We start from the raw sequence: 22,877 nt of genomic DNA on the forward strand, positions 1-22,877 counted from the left end.
AAGAGGTTTTAACAACTAGTGTACAGCAGGGTGCTCGCTCTTCCTGAGTGCACCAAGTGGAGAGGTGCAGAACAGCATTGATACTGTAGAAAGCCAAGGAGAAGAACGGTAGAGCAGAATAGATGTAGGTCGCTATAGTCGATGTAGCAGCCCAGAGGGGATGTCAAGGCTGGTATCGCACTGGTGCCCTTCCTGCTGCCCTTCTGTCAAAGACAGTGGCAGTGCTCCTTAGAAGAGTGTGCTGCCCAGACAGCTGGTACTTACATGTGTTGTGAGTAGCTCAGTTCTTTGGGTGCTGGGCTGGGGCTGCTGTGTCTGATCAGGCTGATCTGCCCTGATGAACAGCAACAGCCTAACTTGAATCTCTCGGAAGGAAAGAGTGGTGGGATTGGCTGTTTCCAGTCTGCAGGTATTACATGTGTGGGCTGGACGACTCACCCATTTTGTAAGCCAATAAATGCAGTGTCTTCACCTTTGACTTGTCATAAAGAGATTTATGCAGAGATTAAGCCACAGATGGGTTATGACAACCAGCCTCACGGGGTCATTCCCTGTCCTCTATCCGTATCACTGCAAGCCCTGTGAACTCTTTTTTATTTAGGGCTTGTTGTAATGTGCACAAGAGGGATTTGTATCCAGGAATCATGAGGTTCTTTCAGCGGTTCTCAAGGAGCTCTGGTTGTGGATTTTAACTCTTGACAGGCTTAGTCATAGAAGATGTAGTTTTTAAACCAGAAATCATAATACGAAATCCTGGAAGGGTTTCAGTAGGAGCTAGTGGGTTGTGATAAAGTTTTTCTTAACCTGACTTGCTTTTGCAACATTCTGTCTGTTGTTTTCTACAATTACAATAACAGTATTTGGGGAGGCGTGGGGAAGAAATGTCCAGCCTGCAAAAAGAACACAGTAAAATCCTGTTATACCTTACCCCTGAAAACAAATAACTTCCTGCTACACAGAGAGGTCCTTCAACACCTTGTTTACACTGTGTTTGCATCGCATTCAAACCCTGCTCCAGAAGCACTGTTGATTTCCTTGGCAGCTTGCACCAGCGACTGCCCTAATGACAGCAAAGTTATTCTTAGTGTTGCTGAGATGAGGGAGATTAATAAACTCAGCCTTATCAGAGCAGATTAAAAGTAAGAATATTGCTGAATATTGCGTATGTATTTTAAGACTTTGTGTGGAGTTTTTGGCATGTTACACATGTTTAAGTTCAAGGCAATATGCTCACTGACCTCAGGGGCAGTTGGAAGCATTACAGCACTTATAAATTAATCATGTTTAACCCCTGGAGGCAGAGAAAGTGCAAGATTAGCAACAATGTCTGAAAGATTTTTTTAAATTATCTTCCTTGTCACAGAATCCTCCTGTGATGCTCACTCAGAAAGGCCAGAATCCAGATCCTGGGGCAACGTTACAATAGTCTTAACCGCAAGAGAGAAGACCTTAATTTCCAGCCCAGCCTTTCTTTTTCATCTCTTCCCAACTGTTCTTTCACCCAACTGTTTCTGTGACAAGAGTGGCAAGGGTTCTGAAAATAGTGATCCAAGAGTTTTATGTACAGCCCCGGTTCACTGTCAGTGTGAATCCATTGCATGCACCAAAAGACACAGGTGCCGTGTGGAAAACTGTGTGATGACATAATTAAAGACTTCATCTTAATGTGTCTTCATAAGGGGAAGAATGAACATTCTTACAGGAAGCTTTACATCCCATCTTTTGGGCAATATTAGTTTTTTGGTGTAGCGTATGTTGTGTGCAACTCCCTACCAATTTGGAAAAGCTGGGAAAAAATGGCATTATGCCCTTCATTAGCAGGGTTGGGAGCTTGAGAGTCATGGCAGAGGTGTCTGCTGCTTTAATTAATATGGTAAATAATGGGCAAAATATTTTTAATTAGTATTAATTACTATTGCTACTTAGTATTTCTGATACACATTACCTGTTTTTGCTATGGAGCAGGAATAGAGGAACAAGAGGGACCCCTTGGCAGTGAGAAGTGAACATCTAGGAGTCTGTGCATTTTTGCAAGACTAATCATACCTCCTCTGTGTTGATCCAGTCCTTTCTGCTAGCATGTAATGCCAGCTGCCAGTCAGGCTTTACCTCCCTGTTCAAAGACCTTCTTTTAGGTCCTCTTCTTTTAGCTTACAGTTCCTGCCCTTCAACCTTACTGTTCAATCTTCTTGTCTGGCTGACAGCGATTACTGTCTTCCTATTGCTTCTGCGTGATTCTTTATCCAAGCTATCCTTTTGCATTCTGATCTTTGTTTAACTATTTCTAGCTCTAACCCTGTTCTGCTGCTCCAAGTCAGCTCTGTTTCCCTGCTCCTGTCTCAAGAATTTTGCTCATGACCCTGGTCTTGGTCGCTGTCAGCCTCAGGCTGGGACTCAGCTCTGTCTTGTCACACTGTTCACTCTTTCAGATTCCCTCATAGCCCATGTTCTGTCTCAGTCTACTTGCAGGGGTGGCAAAAGGTTTTGTCAGGTTTCAAGTTGAATACGTGCCAAATCTGGATGTGATCCCATAGGCTAGTATTTTTTTATTTTCATTCTTTCAAAATTTGCTTGCAGCATGCATTTTCTGTTTTTTTTGCCAAGCAGCTGAGCTGTCTTAGCTTAACGCCCACCTCCCTAAAAAACCCACTACCAAAGCTCTTGGTTAAACACAAACAGGCACACCCCAAAACACATGACTTCTAGTTTTGCAGAGTTATATACCATTGAAAGCAATGTCTCATAATCAGTAGTAGGTTTTGAGCAATTTAGGGAACGTTGTCAGCTCCATTGATGATAAAAATGATTAAAAAATTGTAATATCTTGGCTTATGTCTATACACGCACAGACACATATATATGTGTGTGTATTCCTACGAACATATGCTTTCACTTCACAGTAAATGTGTAATGGCTCACCCTTTCACTGAGAGGAGCAGTCTCAGTTACTGCAGGACAGAATCATGCATGTAAGCAATTACTGTGGGTTATCTGATGTAACATAAATTCACTGCCTTTGGGCTTGGAAGTGGCATACCCTGACTTCCTACCTTGTATGCTGTTTGCTTGTTCAACGCAAAATAAAACCCCAGCAGTGAACAGAATCCTTGTCTGATGAGTCTAGTACTCGCTGCTGCAGTTGTAACGTCCCCTTTGTGCTAGAGTAAGCTCTCACTTGGAGATTTTGCGTTGCAGGGGAGGGCTTGCACTGGAAAAATTGGCTGTTACAGATGATTATTTCTGATAGTAGTTGCAGCACTAAACTTTTACTGGTGCTTTGGGACCCAAATGGAACCTGTCCTTTACACAGAATGGTTCTAGTTTCAAATGCGTATCTAGTAGTGTAAACTTCCTGCTGTACATTTAATTTTCTGTTGTGTTTTTCCTTAGAGATAGAACTTTAAAAACAGCTGATACATCTCAGTTGGCCTTTAAATATTTTAATTCAGTAACTCATCAGAAGGTTACAGATGATATTGCAGTAACATTCCTGTATTTTCTGGAGTGCAAGAAAATCTCTGAGGAATTTAGCTTGTATGTCATATCGTAAAATAAAACAATGGGGTTTCTTCATTTAAGCAACTTATTTTTAACTCTGAAACTTTTGAGTCTATTTTTGGTTTTGTTTATATGAAAGGGAGAGTAGAATATTGCATTTGCCTTAGTAGGATTAGGCTGCACAAAGCAGATGTTAAGCTCCTGTAACACACAAAGGGGGCTTTATGTTCTTTCACATCTGTCTCAGCATAAACAGCTCTGTTAACTCTTTAGGGCTCATGTACAGAGCTCCTTGCTTCTATTAAGAAACTGCCTCAGGAAGCACTGGTGGGGTCCCCATTTTGGGGAAGAAACCTTGTAAACCCAACTGAAGACAAATACTGCCCTCTTTGATGGTGTGAGCTGCCAAAGGAAAGAACCTCCTTGTCTGTGGAGGTACAAACAGAAAGCTTGGGAAGGTTGTCGTGTTTTACTGCCTTACAGCTTATACAAATAGTGCAATAGTAAGTCAAAAGTGTTTTTTTTAATGCCAGTGTTGTAAAGCTGCTTGGCATTTCATCTCGTAGGCAGTCCTTGAGAGGCTCTTTGCGCTAGGGAGAGGTTCAAACTCTTGTATCTCTGTGCCAGAACCCATTAATGAAACTTCTTCATGCCAAATTGGTGTACATATGTTCTTTTTTGTAGCAACTGAGAAGTATCACTTTGTCAGTAGGAACAGTGGAGTATGCTCTGTTGTTCTCTTCCTATGAAGACACCATCTCTAGCTACAGCTTAAAAATTCTTTTCAATGTTCTAATCTCTAATGAAGCTTTGTCCCTTTTTTGATCCTGATTTATCATGGCAGTAGAACGTGAATGCTTTGAAATGTCTTTCATTGAGTGTGTGTGAGGTACCAGTTACTGTGGGCTGCATTAAATCACCTTTTTTGAATTGCATCTTAAATCTGCTAATTTAAACTATCTGTGCTGGGATTTGGTTTGCTGTTGTGTAACGGCATTACTAGGGTGGTAGAGGTGGAGGAGGAATATGGTGGTGCTGAGGTCTGGCCTTGAGCACTTGGAGGATCTCAGCACGGAATGAAGCATTGCCATCCTCAAAAATTTGTCCTCAATGAGCAGTACAGGCTTGATAATTAACATCAGACCACACTAGTACCTGTAGAAGGGTTTTACTGCTGATTCCAGTAGGAACAGGCTTCCATCCTTTCTGGGTTTCAGGAAACTGGCTGCTTAGCTACATAAAAATTTGCACCAATTGAATTAAATCACTCCAGTTTCACTACAGTGAGCATTTGTGGTGACGCTGGCATTTTCTTGTCTAGTGCAAGCCACCTGCCCTTGACTGATTTAAGTGTGAATAAAAAAGTCACTCTTCTACTGGAATAGTTATCCTAATGGATTTAAAGTCACAGTCTGCGCTTCTGCATGTGCAGACAAAAGAAAAGCTTCCACTAATGGGAGAGAAATAGTTTAGCTTCTTTCTTTGTCATTTAACATTGTGCTGCCCTCCACAGCCAAATAATTGATGTACTTTATAGCAGAAAGGTAGCCCTAGGCTTTCCACACTGCCTTGTTATGGAGAACTGGCATCTCCTGCAGGACCTCTGGCCCCCACTGTGGGGTGGGGGGCCACTCCGATTTCAAAGGCCTGCACTGGAAGGGAGCCCAGCTTTGTTGCAGGCAGCTCCTTATCTGGGAAGGAGCTTTGAGCTGTCAGGTAGTGTTACTTGGCAGATAGATTGGATGTGCTGTTGGCTTAATTCATGATTTATCTAGGAATAATCTACTGGTGCTGTACCTGAGTTGAGGCTGCCGGAGGCTTGGTAGGCACTCAGATCTTAGGTTGGTGATGTATCGCTGTCTAACAGGATGTGATTGTGTACCGGTAAGAAGCTGAAGGAAAAATTGTTGTCAGGATGATGTTGCATTTAAGCCTCCTTTTGTTATCAAAGTAGTCCTGTAAATTATTGCAGATCTTAAGCATTGGAGAAATGTTTCTACAGATTTTTAGTTATGGTGAAAATAATTCTTAGTCGGGATTTAAATGCTCCTCTGAAATTTTGGAATTTTTTATTTGAGAATAACCCTAATCCATAAAACCCAGGAGGTAAAAGGAACTACTACAGTCTTGCTACTCAGAGGGAACAGAATGTTAATAGTCAAAGGTAATGTAAAAAGAAAACAGATCTTAAAACTAGTCCTTTTATGAATCAGAGGTGGGTTTTTTTCAATGTCAAATTATGAATCATCTTTACTTGCTAAGAAATCTGTGGCAGAAAATAACCTGGTATTTTGCCGTATAAACTAGTATCAGCATTCCTGTATGCTGCAAAATCTGTGGCCTTGTAGACTTGTTTCTGTGTGGTACACAATGAAATTCCTCTTGTCTGAATCATTTGAGTAAGATTTTTCAGAAAAGTTTTATCCTTCTCAGTTTTAAGTCCACTTACAGCGACCAAATGTTTGAACAGAGGGAAGCTGAATGAATGTGCTCTTTGATAAAAGATGACAAAGCCCGTAACTGAGAAGCTTTGCTGCTCTTTGGGCAGGCGTAGTTGATTTAACTTGGTACATGTTTATGAATCCCAAAGCCAACTGTACTTATTATACTTGGGTCACGCCAAACACATCATTTCAGGAGCCCGGCGTGTGTTTCAAGAGGCTGGCATACGTTTTCTTTACAGGACCGCAGGAGTGGCTTGCTCAACCTTTTAACTGGCAGGATGAAAACTCCCTTCACGGCCTGAGCCACAGTCATCTCTGAATAATGTAAACACTGATGACCTGAACTTGATCTTTTAGACAAGGGACTCGCTTTTCTTGGTAGTCACACTATACAGACAAGCTAATGCTTTGGGGTCAGCAAGGGGCTTTTGTGCATCCGAGGACAATAAAGCTGGAAAATGTTTCCTGCTGTTTAGCTAATTAATGCAGGGTACCACTCGGTAGGAGTCGGCAGTGGTTTTACTGCCTGTCACTGCTATTGTACTGCCTGCAGAAGGATACAGAGCAAGGCATGTGGCAAGGGAATGAGTTCTCTGTCTTGCTCCACCTATTGTGGAAAAAGCTTAGGGAAGCTGGCTATTTATTCATTCTGTGAGACAGGAAAAGATGCGGTACTGGAATGGTCAAAACACATTTCTCAGAGTTGTAAATAAATAACAAAAATGAATCAATAATGCCCTGACTGTGACGCGATGTGGTCAAACCAGAATTATGCGTGTCCTTAAACTGCCCTCCCTCCCGACACTGGAGGGCACATCTGAAAAGATTGATGGCTTTTCCCTATTAGACTTTTCCCTTATACTTTATGATGTGCTGTAGAATAAACCATTTCATTTGAGACTTTAAAAGCATGTATAACTTTGTCACATTTTGTATATTCTGGTAAAAATCTACCGCAAAGCAGTGAGTTCCTTTTCAATAGATACTGTACCAAAATGTACAAAGGCAATTAGAGCCTGCTCCGATCTTGTATTCTGGTCAGGTGCAGGCAAATTGTAAGGAGAAGATTGAAGGTGTCATAGCGAACAGCGTGTATTGCGTACTTGAGCAGTAAGGGAACCAAATGATCTTAATTCTTGCTGAACCTAGCTGAGTCTGTGCTGCCTGTGACTGCCTGCTTCCTCAGCAAGTTTTTAAGTGGATTATTAACTAAGTGTAAGGCTGTTCGCAGCATCTTAAGTTTGACAGACATGTGATTGTGCATGGGGGAGGGTAAGGGGAAAGAGTGATTGCTTTTAGCCAAAAGCTTCTCATAGATGAGTGTCTTCCAAACAGTATCTTTTAGTCTTGTTCTACATTAAAAATAAATCAAACAAATGGTAAATGGGTTTCATGCCCAGACAATAACTCTTCTGTTTTTTTTCCAGAACTGCTTAATTAAACATGATGAGAACGGGTACTCGGCAATAGTGGGAGACTTCGGTTTAGCAGAGAAAATTCCTGATCAGTGGTACGTGAATGAATCAAAATACAGCAAGAGCTGTAGTGCGATTGCAGGGCGGAAGCTTTAATGGGTGGGATCCCCAAGGCCATTATTGCATTCTGGTAAAAAATCTACAAAAAATATCCTCGGTCATCAGTGTAGAGCTGCATGCTGGTTTACTAAAGTGTTCCAGCCTTAATTACTGTCCATTTGTATAGATTTATTGGTGACATTTACTTTTCAAAAACGCTCCAGTGAGTAGAGGATTTACTCAAGCTTTTCAGTAGATCTTCTAAGCAGGTCCTTGGGAATTTTGGTTTAAAAGCAAAATACAACCCTCACAAAACCAAACAAGCAAGCAACAAAGCAAACAAAAATACTGTCCAGGATTCTGGGTTGGAATGATTTTATAAAAAAATGTAGTCTTTTTCCATTTTCATAAACAACATTCAGTAGCATTTCAGTATTACTCTGTTTAATCTCGGGGTTAGTTGTTAAGATCCAGGTTTATAACAAAGAGATATTAAAATCACTGTCTAACAGTAGCTCACCATTTTGCGCTCCTTAGGGTGGAATTGCAATCTTAACTCATTTGAGGAATGCACAGGTGACTGTCACAAGCTATTGTCACAATTGGAAACAGTCCTTTTGTCATCCTTCCCATTAGGGAGATTGAGGACAAGGATTTCATTGTTCTCTCTGTATATTGAGTTGTGTATTTTGGAGTATTCTGACAGTGAAATGGGCTGTCAGATTTTTCTCCTGTGTGTTCTTCCAGCTCTTCTGACTGCAAAGAAAACAATAAAAGTTGATCTCAGCTATGCAGTTCTTTCAAATGTGTATATCCTTAAACCCTACCTTGGGAGATTGAAAGGTTTTGATGAAATGTTGATCTGAAAGCTTAACAAGATGAACATTTTAATTTCCAAACCATGGATAAGTACAGCCAGCATGTATCTCGTACGATTCTGTGGAACCTCTACCCCTGAAGGTGCTGAAAGCTTCAGCTGTATTCATATAGACTCATCACAGAATTGGGAAGGCACCACAGGTACCTTCAGGGATCCTTAATATCATCTCAATAGTATTGAGATGCCCTGAAAACTGAGAGTATAATGATAGGTCAAGTTAAGGTAGCTTGCTACTAAAACAAACAAGGTAATACAATTCTTGCATTAGGTGCCATTTTGGCCTGATGTAGTCTTACCTTCATTTTCAGATGCAGGGTGGTGGTTTCCAGTTGGCTGGCTAGCAGGCCGTGCTGTTTGAGGCCTTCAGAGGCCTGTTTTTGATAGGTATCCCTGCAGGGCTAGCTGGTGGCAAGCTGAGACCTTTAAGTCCCCAGTATTCAGCCTCTTGGAAACACTGCAAATTTTTCAAATCGACTCTACTCTGACTACTTGTAGTTTTCCAGTTTTAAAGGATTCAACTGTGTCAATCATACTTTCAGAGCTTCTTCTCGGTGTACAGATAGGGATGGGCACCTGCCCATTTCGCTGTGTGAAGGGAGAACTTGACATCCTGCCCAGACCTGATATCCACAAACCTTTTTATATTTAGATGGAGTGCACTCTTGCCAAGAGTTTGGAAATCAAAACTAGCAAATGCCTTCAAATAAAATAATGTATTATTTTTAAGTGGACAGGCACTTGGAAAGCAGAAATATAATATGAGTAATTGATTGAAGTGTTCTTTTTCTTTCACCTTCTGCTATTGAATGTTCCCACAACTCCAGTAGGAAACCAGTGTAAAACACAGTATGTTGTGGAACCCAAATATTGACTTGCCTGTGGTGAAAGTTTCTGCAGATACTTGGAGCTACAGCAATTCAGCAGGAACACCTGAATTGGAGTACTTAATTAATGGTTGTTCTCTCTCTCTCTCTCTGCCCACACCCCTCCCCTTTTCCTGCTATCTATCCCATATCTGTATAGTGAGAAGCTACCAGTGGTGGGTTCGCCCTTCTGGATGGCACCAGAAGTGCTCAGAGATGAACCTTACAATGAAAAGGTAGGTACATGAGCTAGGTAGGTAGGTGGTAGGTAGATGGACTTCAGCTGTCAGATGTCTCTCTGCAATAGCTGTGTACAAGCTTGAGAATTTCAATAATTTTAAAATTATTTACATTTGTGACATTTCTGCGCTCAGTAGGTCATTCAGACTAAGGAAGAAAGAGAGTTGAAAACCTTATATTTTTAATGAATGGTGTGGATTCTACTGTGAAAATTGAATTACCTTCAGCATGATTCAATGTTATGCTACTTCCAGAAACAGCCCACATGCACAAATATAATTGCTTTTTAACCTGACAGAACTTAACCAAGTCTTGTGAGAAATGTAGTGAAGTTGCTTCCATAACCATACATTAGTGAAATCTGGGTAAAAGTAAAAGATCTGTATGTAAACTTGCACAAATATTTAAATTAAAAAAGAAAACCACCACTTCTCAAGATAAGGTAATGTGGATAAAGAAGTTTTTCAAAGGTATTTCTAAGTTTTCCTGTTTCTGGCATTGGGAAATGTTTCATTCAGAGAAGGATCAGATCACACTAGATTTTAATACCAGTATTTTCAATCAAGCTCTTCTTTACACGAGTTTTTCTTTCCCATTGGTAACTTAGTCTGCTTCAGCTGTGCAAATGTAGCTTTCTATGACAGAGCTCACATCCCAACCTCTTCATAGCTGGTAGGCAATAGGCTGTCTGATTGGGGGTACTTTTAACTTTCAGGAAATGGGTAACTACTGCAGTAATGAATGTAATAATTACCATATCAAAGCTTTGTTAAGAGTTCCAATTGACCTAAATTAATAATAAAGTACCCAAATCTGTGGTGCCACATTCTTCACTAAACACAGGGCATGGAAGACTAAAGAGGAAGCAGGTCTCATATCTCATCAGCAGGAAACGTGACAAATAAGTCTGATTGATGTCTGAGGGATAAGGGATGTTGGCTTCTGCTCTGTAGACTTGTATTCTGTGTTTTTCTAAATTTTATTACATGATAAATTCAGGTGGGTGGAATTGTGAGGAACTGTGCAGCTCTGGGGGAAGCCAGGTGAAGCAGGTACTAAGCCTCATGGAAATTTCAATGGAGATTGCTTACGTTGTTACTAGAGATCTCAGGCTTTGCAAAAGACGCTTTTCTCACGACGTACTGAACTGTGAGAAAAGAAAATTTTAATTTTTCCTAAAAACAGCAATAATGTTCTGGATAAGCTGCATATTCTAAACCCATCTTTCTAACGAAAGTGATATATGGGCATGTCAGGGGTTTGGCTGTGTTTGTAATTACTCCCATCTGTAAGACATCAAATGCAACCTCACTATTCTTTATACAAGGAAGGATTTTTTTTTTCTTCACACTGCTGAATTATGAGTGGGTTTTGTGGAATTTTTCTTCTTTTCTTGAAAGAGTTTTAAAGTTATCATTGCTGTTTGTGCAACAAGAATGCTTTACTGTGAGCGTGAGTTTCTTCAGATGGAAAATGTTAGCTATAATGCAGTTGCTTAGTGTTGTAAGGCTGTGGTGTTCTTCTGGTTGTTTCATGATAGCCATTTGGGGTGAGGAGAAACTGGGTGGTAGATAAGAATTCTGAGTATTCATAGCCGAACCATGTGGCTCTTTATTTTTTTTCCTCTCTCAGGCAGATGTGTTCTCCTATGGTATAATTCTGTGTGAGATTATAGCAAGAATACAGGCAGATCCAGACTATCTCCCTCGCACAGAGGTAAGTGGTTATGCTTATAACATTGGTGAGAGGTGGTAAGTATGCCGTGATAATGGCTGGCCTTTAGGAGTTCTGGCACTGCTGCCAAAGATACGGTGAATAGGTGTTACATTAAAAATAGCCTGTAAAAGGCTTTTGTTCTTCTGTGCTGTTATTGTAGGAAACTACATCGAAGCTGTTTTCACACAGATTTTGTCCAGCTGCAGTCCTCATTGGAAATCCTTTCTGTCCCTAACCAGCAGAACATTGAGAGTGTTGCAGTGACCTGCCTTTTGTAGAGTGGTAGTTCTTGTAGACTTGTAGATGTCTTACCAGATTCAGAACAGAGCGCTTATGGTGCACTGAATCTGCTAAGCAGACCCTCCTTGTGAAAGGAACAGGACCTGTGTTAGCAGAAGCTAAAATAAGCTCGAGCTTATTTTTGCGTGGACTACGCTAAGCGCTGTCGATCTGAGCTAGAATTGACCAGTCAAATGAGATACTTCCTATTTTCTCCAGCTGTCTTTTAGTTGAGTCCCATCCGCAGGGCAACTTTTGGCCCTGTGTGGGGAGGGTATCTTCCAAATTGTCTATTCCCCTCTCGTTCTGATAATGCAAAATTGCTTAGGTCTTGAATTGCAGTAAATAAGAGATCGTTTTGTTTCTCTACCCTTCAGATTTTATAGAAGAGCATTTAAGGAACTGGATGATTTGTATTACCAGTCTACCATCCACTGAGAAAATAAACATTTTAATTGGTAAATTTTCATGATAGCGAAGGCTCTGGTTTTATAGCAGTCTGTTCACCACTGTGAAAGTTGCCGTGGTGAAACATCATAGTATAGTATATTGCTTCCAGATCCACACGGGTAACATTTCAAGTACAATGGATTGCAATTTAGTCCAGGAAGAGGATGTGCTTTGAAGTCAGCTCATTCTCTTACAGGTATCTTGTATCAAGCAATGCCCTTTGGGAATGCTAGAGTGCAGGGCATACATGGAGTTTTCTCAAAATTCTCTCTATGTGCCTTCTGAGAGGTGGTGTTTGTGGTTATTCATGGTAATTCCATGTAAGGACACTGAAAAGAAGATGCTTTGGGGCAAATATTTATATCTCTATGCTGTGTTTTTGTTTGTTCAGAATTTCGGATTAGATTATGATGCCTTCCAGCACATGGTGGGAGACTGTCCCCCCGACTTCCTCCAGCTTGCCTTCAACTGCTGTAACGTGAGTAACTCACTTGAAGGAGAGAGGCGTAAAGAGTTCCCTAAATCCCTCTGGCCATTAGAGATAGAGCTGAAAACATTAACAGAAGAGACTTGAACAGCCTACCTGTAAAAGCAGTGTAATTCTGATAACCCAGAAAGTCCCTTGCAGTTTTTATAACTCTTTCCTTCCCCTTGAAAAAAGGTATCTTGTATTTTTGCAATTCTGGATGTACAGGTCTGGGACAGCGAACAGCTTCTTGCAGGCTGCTCGGGCTGATCATAACCAGTTGTGTGCTATTGGCACTGGCTGGCCCTTGGGCTGACAAAATCCAGCTGTTATTGTGTACAGACCTACTGAGCTGTGAAAAAAGAATTCTGAGTTGTTCTCACAAACCGAGAGGCCAAACAAATTAAGAGCAGGCACTAACTACTCTAAACTGTGTGCTGCCTTCTGGAAAGTGGGATAAACATCTAAATCTTTGGCTTGTGTTCCAGAAAAACGAACTTGGACCGAAATGTTTCAATATGAGTGAGGCTATAGACAGTGACCAGTATGGAGAAAATTTTCTGCCAGTTACTCAAGTAAAATTATTATAATGCTGGGTACCTTCATGGCTCCTCAGTGTGGAAATTCCAAGGAAGTAGTTTTCTTTTGTGGTTTATCCCATATGAGGTTGCTAGCACCTTTGTGTAATAAAGTGGTTTCTATGAAGTAAGAGAACCTGAGCTTCCACCAGATTCGGCTGAAGTTGGGAATGTCCAGTTTGCACAATTTAAGGCAAGTTGTGAAAATTTTATTGCACAAAACGTTGCCTGGGACCCCACAAACTGGCTGTGCTGGAGCTGATACCAACACTGTGTCCAAGTCAGTGCTTGTAAGAAAAGTGTCAGAACAGGCATTTTATTCCTGGCTGTTAATGATTTTTTCAGGCTTTATTTTCATGTCAACACTTCTGCTGAAAGAAACAGTCTTGTCTCTCCATGCCCTTGATCCTTATTTTTGCCCCAAGCTTTCTCTTTACTTTGTATTAGTACAAAAGCACATGCTCGCTTAAAGGGAGAGCAGTGTAAAAGTGAGGATGTGAGTAGGTGGGAGCGACTGCTGACATGAGATAGTGTAAATTAATTCTGAAAACATTTGTGGAACTTACTCTGGACAAGTTACTTCATTCCTCTGATTCCACCTTAGTACAGTGGAGCTTGCTTCACAAAAGACGGTGGTACATCTGACCCATGTGTATGACGTGCTTTGACTATGTAAACACGAAAGGGTTTGGTTAGAGGTAGGATTTGACTTTGGAAAGCTCAGCTCACCTGTAGACTCCAGAAACCGTACTGGATCCAAACGTGTGGTGTGTGATTTAAAGCAATTTTTCAGCACAGGTGAAATTCTGAGTAAAACTGTGCTCATGAAGAAAGGGGAAGTGACCGATCTTATATTCTCATGGAAGGATTCTGTGTGCTCAGAGAAAAAGGATTTTTATTGTCAAATGGTGCTTTCTGTTTACTAAGCGTCCCTTCTCTTCTCCTTACTTTTTAGAAAAGGTGGTGACTAGATAAAGGTTTCTTACATCTTTCTAAGCATGCTGTGCTTCGATACTAGGTTATCTGGGTGATAACTTGTTCTTGGACATGGACATTTATATAGCTTTTTATTATTTAATAGGTCAACAAACAGTGTAAACTGTGTAGCTCAGCTCAGCTGAGCTAATGTGCAAAGCTTTGGGGTTTTCTACAGCCAGGAAACATGTTTTAGGACAACCTAAGAAAACCAGTAAAAATTGACGTATTTGAATAATGGATTAAAATGTGTTTTAATTTGCTGTTATTTAAGTGGCTTTTTTGTTAAATAAGTACGTGCAAGGAAATCTCAAACTTGCAGCTCCCCAACAAATGCTTATAAACATAATCATGTATGATCAGGCAAAAAGCTAACAAGAACCATCTCTTCCATTTGAGCAGAATCTGGACTACTCGGAGGTGGAAGAGGCAGATGTTCTCTGAGTCACTTTTCTATTACTGCTCGTGTTCTGGATCCTGCCTAGCACAAATTAAAATAGCCAGAATGCTCTTCTTACTGCCTGTAGTTTGCAAAAACTGTCTAAGCTTCCCAAATTAGTAGGTTTGTTGGAGTACAGAGTGCTTGCTTTGGAGTTGCCCCTGCCCTACTCTTAGAGTGAAATAGGGAAAGCAGAAAAAGACATTCTCCTCTGCCTGCTGATTTAGCACAACTTTCTTGCTGCTCTTAACCTCTTCAAGTGTGATTTGGTTGGTTGATTTTTTTATTACTGTACATGTGAATTTTTAGCCCTTTACCCTGTGTTGCTAAAGGTGTTCCAGCATTGCTGATCATACCAGTTCTCTCCAGAAAGATCCATCTTGTAGGACTGGCAAGGCAGTTTCAGGGAGGTCTTTGGGGTTTTTGTTTACAAAGCAGCACTGTTCCCTTTGTACTAGAGGTGAGATTTGTCTGGGCTTGCCTGCTCTGAAAAAGCCTTTACAGACCTGGAAACACGATTCGGGTCAAGCGGACTCTTTTTTAGTAGTGTAATGAAGTTAACTTTCAGCTTCTGAATTACACATTACTACCTACAGTAGTTAAACCTGTAATACATATACAGGGTCAGCATAAAAAAGGATGAAAACCCTTCTGAGGGATTCTGCTTAATTTAAGCTGCTTGTCCTCGAGTACATTTTTTTAGTGTTGGACTTTTAGAGGTCCATTTCTAACAAATAAATACATACTGATAAACGTAAACTGCATACATGCTGATGACTGGGGAGGATATTTCACTTGTGTAAAGTTGGACTTTTTTCTATTGTATTCCTTTGTCAGATGATATAACCAATCCTGCTTCCTCACAAGACAGACCAGTAGACGGAGTAGTAAGGGTAATTAACAAATTGAAAGATATCACATTTTAAACTTTAAAATTAGCAGTGCCATTTAGGTGGTTTTTAATTAAAGCCATGTAGAGATGATGGAAGAATCGCAAGCTTTTTAAGAATGACATAGCTGAGTTGCTCTATTCAATCCTTATTGCTTCAGGCACATTTTGAAATAACATTGATTTATAATTCCTGACTGATAACTGAAGTCCAGAAAGAAATCCTTGAACTACAAAAGCTGTTTAAAAAAACAAACAAACGAAACCCTCTCTTAAGCCCTGAATCTAACAGCTTCCTATGTGTTCCATTTAAAATATGTCCTCATTACAGAATAATTACAACTTGTCTATTATACCTCTCATTTAATTATCACACAGTGGGACTGGATACTATTTTTCCCCTGCTTTAATTAGGTTATTTGCAGTGACAACACACTTAGGATGATCTTGAATTTCCTCAGTTCCTTCAGGTTGTCCCTCTGTCCCGTGTGAGTAGAATAGCATGGACAAAGCCACGTGAACCTATTTGATTTGTATGCTTTCACAGATGGATCCAAAGTTGCGCCCTTCATTTGCTGATATTGTCAAAACACTGGAGGGGATTTTAAACCGCTTGAGAAATGAGGACTCGGAGAGAGAGAGAAAGTTTTTGAACATTGACAACAGTGAAAGAAAACCCAAAGGTAAGTGTCTGTATTGCCCAAGCATTGTTGGAGGCTAACAGCAGGCGGGTGCAGTGCTTCATATTTTGAAGGCTGAGATTTCAGCAGTATATGGTAATATTTGCAGTTTATGAACAATTTTACTGAAAGCCTGAAAATTATTCTGGAAGAATGCTGTATGTTTTGCGCTGCAGAGTATCCTTTGGGAAGGAACAGCTAACTGTTTCTTAAAGTGCCTCAAAAGATTCTGCCTACAAGGTCTTGAGGGGAAATTTAGAGTTCATTTCAGAATGGTTTTGTAAGTTGCTAATAGTATATGAAAATCCATCAACTTTTACTTTGTCCCTGCCAGATTTCATGTACGTAGATAATTCCTTTGGCATAGGTGACATGTATCACTTAGAAGCCTCTTAAATTCCTTCAAAAGGAAGAGTGGAGAAGATCCAAAAGTATTGTACTTTGCAAGACTGGGGAAAAGATAAATCCCAGACCTGCTTGGGAATGCTAGCCTTGAAGGGCTTTCTCTAAAGGCATCTAGTGCCACCTGGTGTGGGGAGCAAACTGCAAGCAGTTCTTGTAGGCCAGCACATACTCTAACTTAAGTATCTTTTATGTTATTAGACTTCTGGCATTGGAAACTTACAGTACAATAAAAATAGCTTCTCATATTGTGTATGTAGAAATACACAATATATATACAGATATATTTATTTCTAATATGGTTATAGATTGAAATAAGTTCTGTATTGCAGACCACATGGAGTGCATGCATGTGGTAGTTCTCCCATACCTGGAAAGCATCTAAAAGAGATGTGAGTTAAAAATGAACATCTTTTGTTTGTTTGGTGTTTTTCTGGTTGTTGGTTTCCTCCCACCCCTCCCTTCCCTGACATCTTCCCTTTGGGGAGTACACACCAGATTTGCAGCTTACTGGAGAAGAGGTATGTGCCGTTCTCTGACGTGCGTAGTCTTTCCTAGGTGGAGTGACTACAGTCTAAATTGTGGCAGTATTTAAAGGGAAAAGTGGAAATCCATCTGTGCTTATTCTGGAAATGGTAATCAAAGGGATATATCGCTTCTTTATATCCATTTGTTACTACTCTGCCACAGCCCTTTGGAGGCACCTTGAGTTGCACTTTGAGTGGCAGATGCATGTTCCAAACACTCAAGGAATTAGCATCTTTTCCTAAAATAGCAGTTTTCCTATCCTGCTCTAGTGATACAGCTTTTATTTATATTTGTATGTGTGTGCACGCATGTGTGCAAATACACACAAATGTGTACAACTTTTTACCTCCATTAGACTCAAACTATCATTATATCCCTGGTTTCTATATTGGATAATGTACTGAGTGAAGCCTGGGAAGGAATTATTAATGGGATTTTGATCTTAGACTTTTTCCATCAGGATGAAAAAAAGTCCTAGTTCCTTTGGTGATTGTTTTGTACTTGCTCACCTTTATGGTTGGTATCATCAAGAGATCTTGGGCAACCTCTGCTGGAAACTAAGATGAGAAAAGTAGTAACATGCGACCTGTTGTAGTGGTAGTAACATGCAAACAGACCACCTGTGCTTTCTCTGTCAGTTTACTGGCAGCAGGGAGGCTAGAAGGGGCCCTAAAAATACAGAGTTTGGATAAAAGAGGGACAGACTTCTCAATTCCTACCAAATTATTGTACAGTTCCCTTTTTTCTTCTGAAGACAATATTGTCTGGCCAAATCAGCATTCCCTGTAATGTAGGTGGCAAATGGGATCATAAAATGATAAAGGAGTGGTCCAGTTTTATTGCCTAGGAAAGTAAGATGACATTAACTGAATTTGTATTTCCTCAAGCCTTTAAGATGACTTTTAATTAGCCTGAGGCATGAGTAAAGAGGAGAGAATATTGTAAATGTAGTTTTGACTGCCTTACATTTAAAAAGTGCGTGGGCAGGGCTGCCAAGTCTCCACACTTGAAACTGATAATATACTTAGGGGAAGGGAATGGTGTCCTTGTGTTTGCTCAGGAACTTGTAAGGAAACCTGGTTGTGGAGGAGACTTTTGAACATGAGAACTGCAGCTTTTTCTTTACAGTTGTCACGAAGACTCTGTGAGTGAGCAGACATGCAGGCATAGCTCCTTTGAGCTAAGAGTGTTTTTATTTCTACCCAGGGTCAACTGAAAAAGGACCAGGAGTAAAACGTTTGAGTTCTCTGGATGATAAGATCCCACCCAAGTCACCCCGTCCACGTCGGAATATCTGGTTGTCACGCAGCCAGTCGGATATCTTCTCCCGCAAGCCTTCCAGGAAGATAAACGTGCAGGACCCCTACTATACGCCAAACAAAGGATTAGGCCGGAAAGTTAATCCCTTCAGTGCCCGGGAGGACCTCAAGGGGGGGAAGATCAAATTCTTTGACATGCCAAGCAAGTCTGTGATCTCCCTTGTGTTTGACTTGCATTCTCCAGAGGCAGGTGGAGGCCTGAAAGCCAGCCAGTCCCAGTTCCGGCAGGCATATAGCACAGACTGGCAAGAATTTTCCCTTCTTCCTGGGAGAAGATGCAGATCACTTCCAGTCTCTCCTGAACTGCCACACAAGGAGTATGGCCTGTTTGGGGGACTGTCTTCAACTGTCAGCAGGTGTGACCCAGCCCAGCTAGGTGCAGAGGTCCGGCAGAAACTCCTGAGTAGCAGTAAATATGGTGTGTCAGAGATTCCCCCTTTTCAAGCCAAACCTCACAGGCCAGAATTTCTTCCTGTACCAGGACAAGAGGAAGATATGGACTGTTCAGATGGGCTGATGGCCCAGGAAGAGAATGGGTTCTGCCCTGTTGAGAATACATGTGGAGATCCAGCGTGTAATCAACCATTAGTGCTGGCCCAGCCTGAGCTGCTATCTTACAAAAAGGTCCCAGTTGAGAATTCGGTGAACTCTGAGGGACGCGGCTCCTCGCAAGTGTTTGCGGGTTGTCTCCCTTCTGAAGAGATGGAGGTAGAAGACAACCTACTGAAAAATACTTCACTAGAGTCGACAAAGCCTCCGTTCAGCGTTAGTCCTTCCACCAAGCTGAAGAGAGAGGCATGGCCCTTCAGGGAGCAGGATGGGGACAGTCCTGCCCCATCATCTCAGATCTCCTCCACTATATCAGAGAGTGGCAGCACACAGTCAGCTTGTGACATATAAAGAGAGAGCTCAAACCGAGTATGTCCTTGAGGGAACAGTAGTTCCCAGGCACTTAAACTCTATCTTTCTGTAGTGCTGGGCTTTACATTCGAAAGACACTCAGCAGATGGTAGAACCTGGCTGTCAAGCAGATAGCTCCAGACAGCGCCTGGAGAGACTGAGTATTTTAACTTCATTTTAAGCTGTGCTTATTCCCTTTCCTGATTTGCTTTAGGAGGGGGGAACTACTCCAGACAGAGAATGACCATGTGGACCCCACAGTCCTTCTGAGAGGCAGCAGCCAGAGCAGGCACCGGGTAAGCAGTTTGACCTGGATTCCAGCATGGAGCATTTTAAGGCCTTAAGCTCCATGTTGGATAGAAAGAACAGCCCCTAGGTTTTCCCTTTTCCTCCGACTGACCAGCTGCTCTAAACCGCTGCAGATTTGGCATTAAGAGTCTGTAGCAATGCACATGAGTCAGAGCCTCTGTTTTAGAAACAGGCACAGAGATCTTCTGGAGCTATGTCAAGCAGATAGGAATGCTTTCTGGTCCTGGAGCTGCTGTGAATGCTCTTGCAGCATTAAACAAACTCTTGCTTCAAAAGCAGCAAAACCAAACCCCCTCACACTGGTCGCAATCTGCAGGCTGAATCACATGACAAGTACTTCGTGATTAACAAGAAGAAGCTGTTCCCTGGTGTTTCCTTTTCCCTTGGGTTTTGGTAATGATGTGTAATAACACGTTATTGCAGGAAAGCTGGATGCGGTAAGCACTGCTCTCCTGTGGCTCTTCGTGTACCTTAACCCAGTTTGGGAGAAAGATTTGCCCAGAGGAGAGCCATATTCCAGGCATTGTCATTCCTGGGCTCCTGGAGGAACTGCCAGTGAAAGTACTGGTCATACTGAGTTTTTGGAGGTGTGGGCTCTTATCTCTGAGGAGCTGAATGGACACCATAATCTCTTTCTGCAAAAGAGTTAATTAAATTCAATCTCTAGATCACTGTTGACCATTACCACCAAGCTAGAAGGGTCACATTCACATCCCTCTCTGGTACGACATCCCATCTCATTAATGTCACTGCAGTAATGATGGGTCCTTATTTAAAACCAGACTGCGTGATAGAGGACAGACAGGTGTCCCCTGCTCAGGGGAAGCTGCCAGCAGTGTTGCAGCCACACGAGCACTCCTGGAGGAGGCAGTAGACTCACAGAATGGCTTTGAATTGTGAAACTGAGGAAAATTACCTTGTCTCTAACTTTTTTTCTCTTTCTATGGAAAGAAGCTGTTGTCTTCATTGGCTTCTCCTGTCACTGAATAGGATAATCTTTTTCTTTCTTTTTTGCCCCTCCACCAGCAGGCACACGTGAAAAGCAGTGGCATGAGCTCTAATGCTGCTTGCCAGAACCAGCATCAGAGATCCTCTGAGATCCTCTGGGATGCAAGGTACAGGAAAGCTTGTTCTGTGATGACGTTTTTGCCCCATCCTGCTCTTTTCCACTGTCTTTGTCCCACAACATGGGAGTTTTATTTATTTATTTTTTAACCTATGTTATCATTCTTAACCGAGGTATGCATTGCATGCCTGCTGAGCAGATGGTGACGCAGTGGAGACCAGAATTTCACCCAGGGAGCCTGTTACACTTTAGTCCCTGTTGTCTTGTAAGGATGGACAACGTAAGCTCGTCTCTGCAAGCAAAGCTATTCCTAACTTTCCCTATGTCAAAGGAAGGATGAAGGAGAAAGCCTTAGTTCTTTCTTGGCTGAGATGCTTCTTTTTCCAAAGGTGTAGGAAACTATTCTGTGAGTTATAATTACGACTTCATCTTGTGAAATGCGAGTTAACCTGAACAGCAGTTATCCCTTTGCAGTGGCTGCGAAGAATGAATTGAGAACACTGAGCTGCTTAGCACAGCCCATGCCAGATTAGGCAGCTGTTGGCAGTTTGAAAATGCTCATCACCCCTTTTGGCCCACACCTCTGCCTCTTCAAGGTGCTTATCTGTAGTCATCTGTTGTGCACATCCTGTCTGTAGAGCGCAGAGCAGTTTGTGTGACGGGCACTGTGCTCATGTCACTTCCTTTAGGACCGGAAAACAGTCTGAATTCCATTGCCAGCTGCTTAACTGCCTGGTGCCTGCTTTGATTTTTTACACAACTGTAATTTTTTGGGAGAGAAACCATCAGCACCAGCTTCTGTTGTCACAAGATGCATTTATGTGTGACTTCAGCCAAACAAGCAATACTAAGGACTAGTTTACTTCTGGATTACCAGACTGTGAGGAAGCTGTCCAGCTTCGTACGAGTGCCTCAACGTGGAGCACACGCACACCTTTGGCTGCTCTGTGGCTGGCGTTACTCTGTCAGTGCTGACACCTCATCGTGAAGCCTGCTGCCCTCTGACAGACTGCAAAGCCTGTGCGCTCAGGCCTGGGGTACGTCTGTGGCACCCATTGCAGTAACCTCATCTGTTTTCTTACACCACTGTCACTTAAAATGTTTCCCTGCCCCAAATAGCTCTCTTACAAAGCAGCATGGCTAAAAGTTTATTTTCTCCAATGTCTACTCTAAGCACAGCCAACTGACGTGCAGAGGGCACAGCGATCAGCTTTGGAGCATTTTGTACTGAGGTGGAGATGTCAGAAAGAGAAGCACCAAGGAATATCAGCTCAGGCCACGTGTATGAAAGTGGAGTAAAAGGCCCTTGGAGAACTAAACCCCAGTGTTCCCAAGGGTCTGGATGCAGTTGGTGTTCACTATATCTCATCTTTTTGGCTGTATAAAGCTGCATCTAGGCTGCACCTCCTCCTAGATTTTCTGCCTACTTGAGGGTGCTTTTCTGCTGGGGGCCATTTCCTGACAGCTGCTGATGAACACCAACATGTGGTGTCAGCAAACTCCTTGTTTTATAGTGATGTGACAGAGTTTTATTGCGGTTGGGGTTTATCATAGTTTTTGACTTTCTTACAGGAGCCGCTCATGCTCTTTTAAAACACTTTCTACATGTTGCTACGTTCTCTGAAGAGATCAAAGATGTTTTTAATTCACTTTAAATGCTTCTTTGTTGAATTCATTCAGACGTCTGTTATAAGCTATTTTTGTTGTGGTTGCAGGTTGATAAAATGCAGGAGAATGTGTGTGAATTGCTGCCCCTCAGCAGTACAGAGCAGGGGCTGCAGCAGACGTGCACTTGCTGGAGAGGCATTGATGTATTATGTGTAACAGAACATTGGTATTTTTTGCCAGTACAACTAAAGACACTTGAATAATTCCTGTTTGCACTTAATGCTATTGTTTATATTGCATGTCACTACGTTTCTATGCAAAACAAATAACCTTTTTTGGGAGGAGGGGCAGCCAGATATTTGATTTAAGTATAAAGATCTTTGCGAGATGATCTATTTTCGTATTTATGAAGGAGTTTTACGTCTTAATATTTTTCAGTCTGTAAATAGCTCAACTTGTAATTAAAGGCTTAGGAAGAAGTTCGTAGCCTGTGTATAATAGTAAGTTAACACTGCCAGAAAAAAAAAAATCTTTGCAAACCAACTTTTCTAATATTGTGGATATTTATGAATATGTAAAGAAAGCACGTCTTGTTTTTATGTTGATTGACCTTCTGACTTTTTTTGAACTATAGAAATGGTGTATGTTTTATTGGAACTGCAATAAGAAGTAACCAAAGATGAATCCAGTTAAATATTTTCATAATTTTTTCTTGGTCAGGTTTTGTAAACTTTCCCAACTTGCTTTCAAAATAAAAATAAAATCAAGGCCTGAGTCTTGTGATTAAGAGGGCAGCTCTGGGTTAAAAAAGCTGGCCAAGATGCTAACTGAAGC

General features: G+C 41.5%; 1 protein-coding gene across 1 annotated transcript in view; it reads left to right on the top strand.

The window, feature by feature from the left end:
- Nucleotides 1-22,810, top strand: part of TESK2 (testis associated actin remodelling kinase 2) — an 80,404-nt gene extending 57,594 nt beyond the window's left edge. The window contains exons 6-11 of the mRNA XM_054072985.1: nucleotides 7,370-7,452; nucleotides 9,360-9,435; nucleotides 11,072-11,155; nucleotides 12,276-12,362; nucleotides 15,779-15,914; nucleotides 18,048-22,810. Coding sequence (XP_053928960.1) covers nucleotides 7,370-7,452; nucleotides 9,360-9,435; nucleotides 11,072-11,155; nucleotides 12,276-12,362; nucleotides 15,779-15,914; nucleotides 18,048-19,060 — 1,479 coding nt within the window. The 3' untranslated portion in view covers nucleotides 19,061-22,810. The remainder of the gene's footprint in view (nucleotides 1-7,369; nucleotides 7,453-9,359; nucleotides 9,436-11,071; nucleotides 11,156-12,275; nucleotides 12,363-15,778; nucleotides 15,915-18,047) is intronic.
- The last annotated feature ends 67 nt before the right edge of the window (nucleotides 22,811-22,877 follow it).

Source organism: Cuculus canorus, chromosome 8 (assembly GCF_017976375.1).
Source record: "Cuculus canorus isolate bCucCan1 chromosome 8, bCucCan1.pri, whole genome shotgun sequence".
Taxonomy (NCBI): domain Eukaryota; kingdom Metazoa; phylum Chordata; class Aves; order Cuculiformes; family Cuculidae; genus Cuculus; species Cuculus canorus.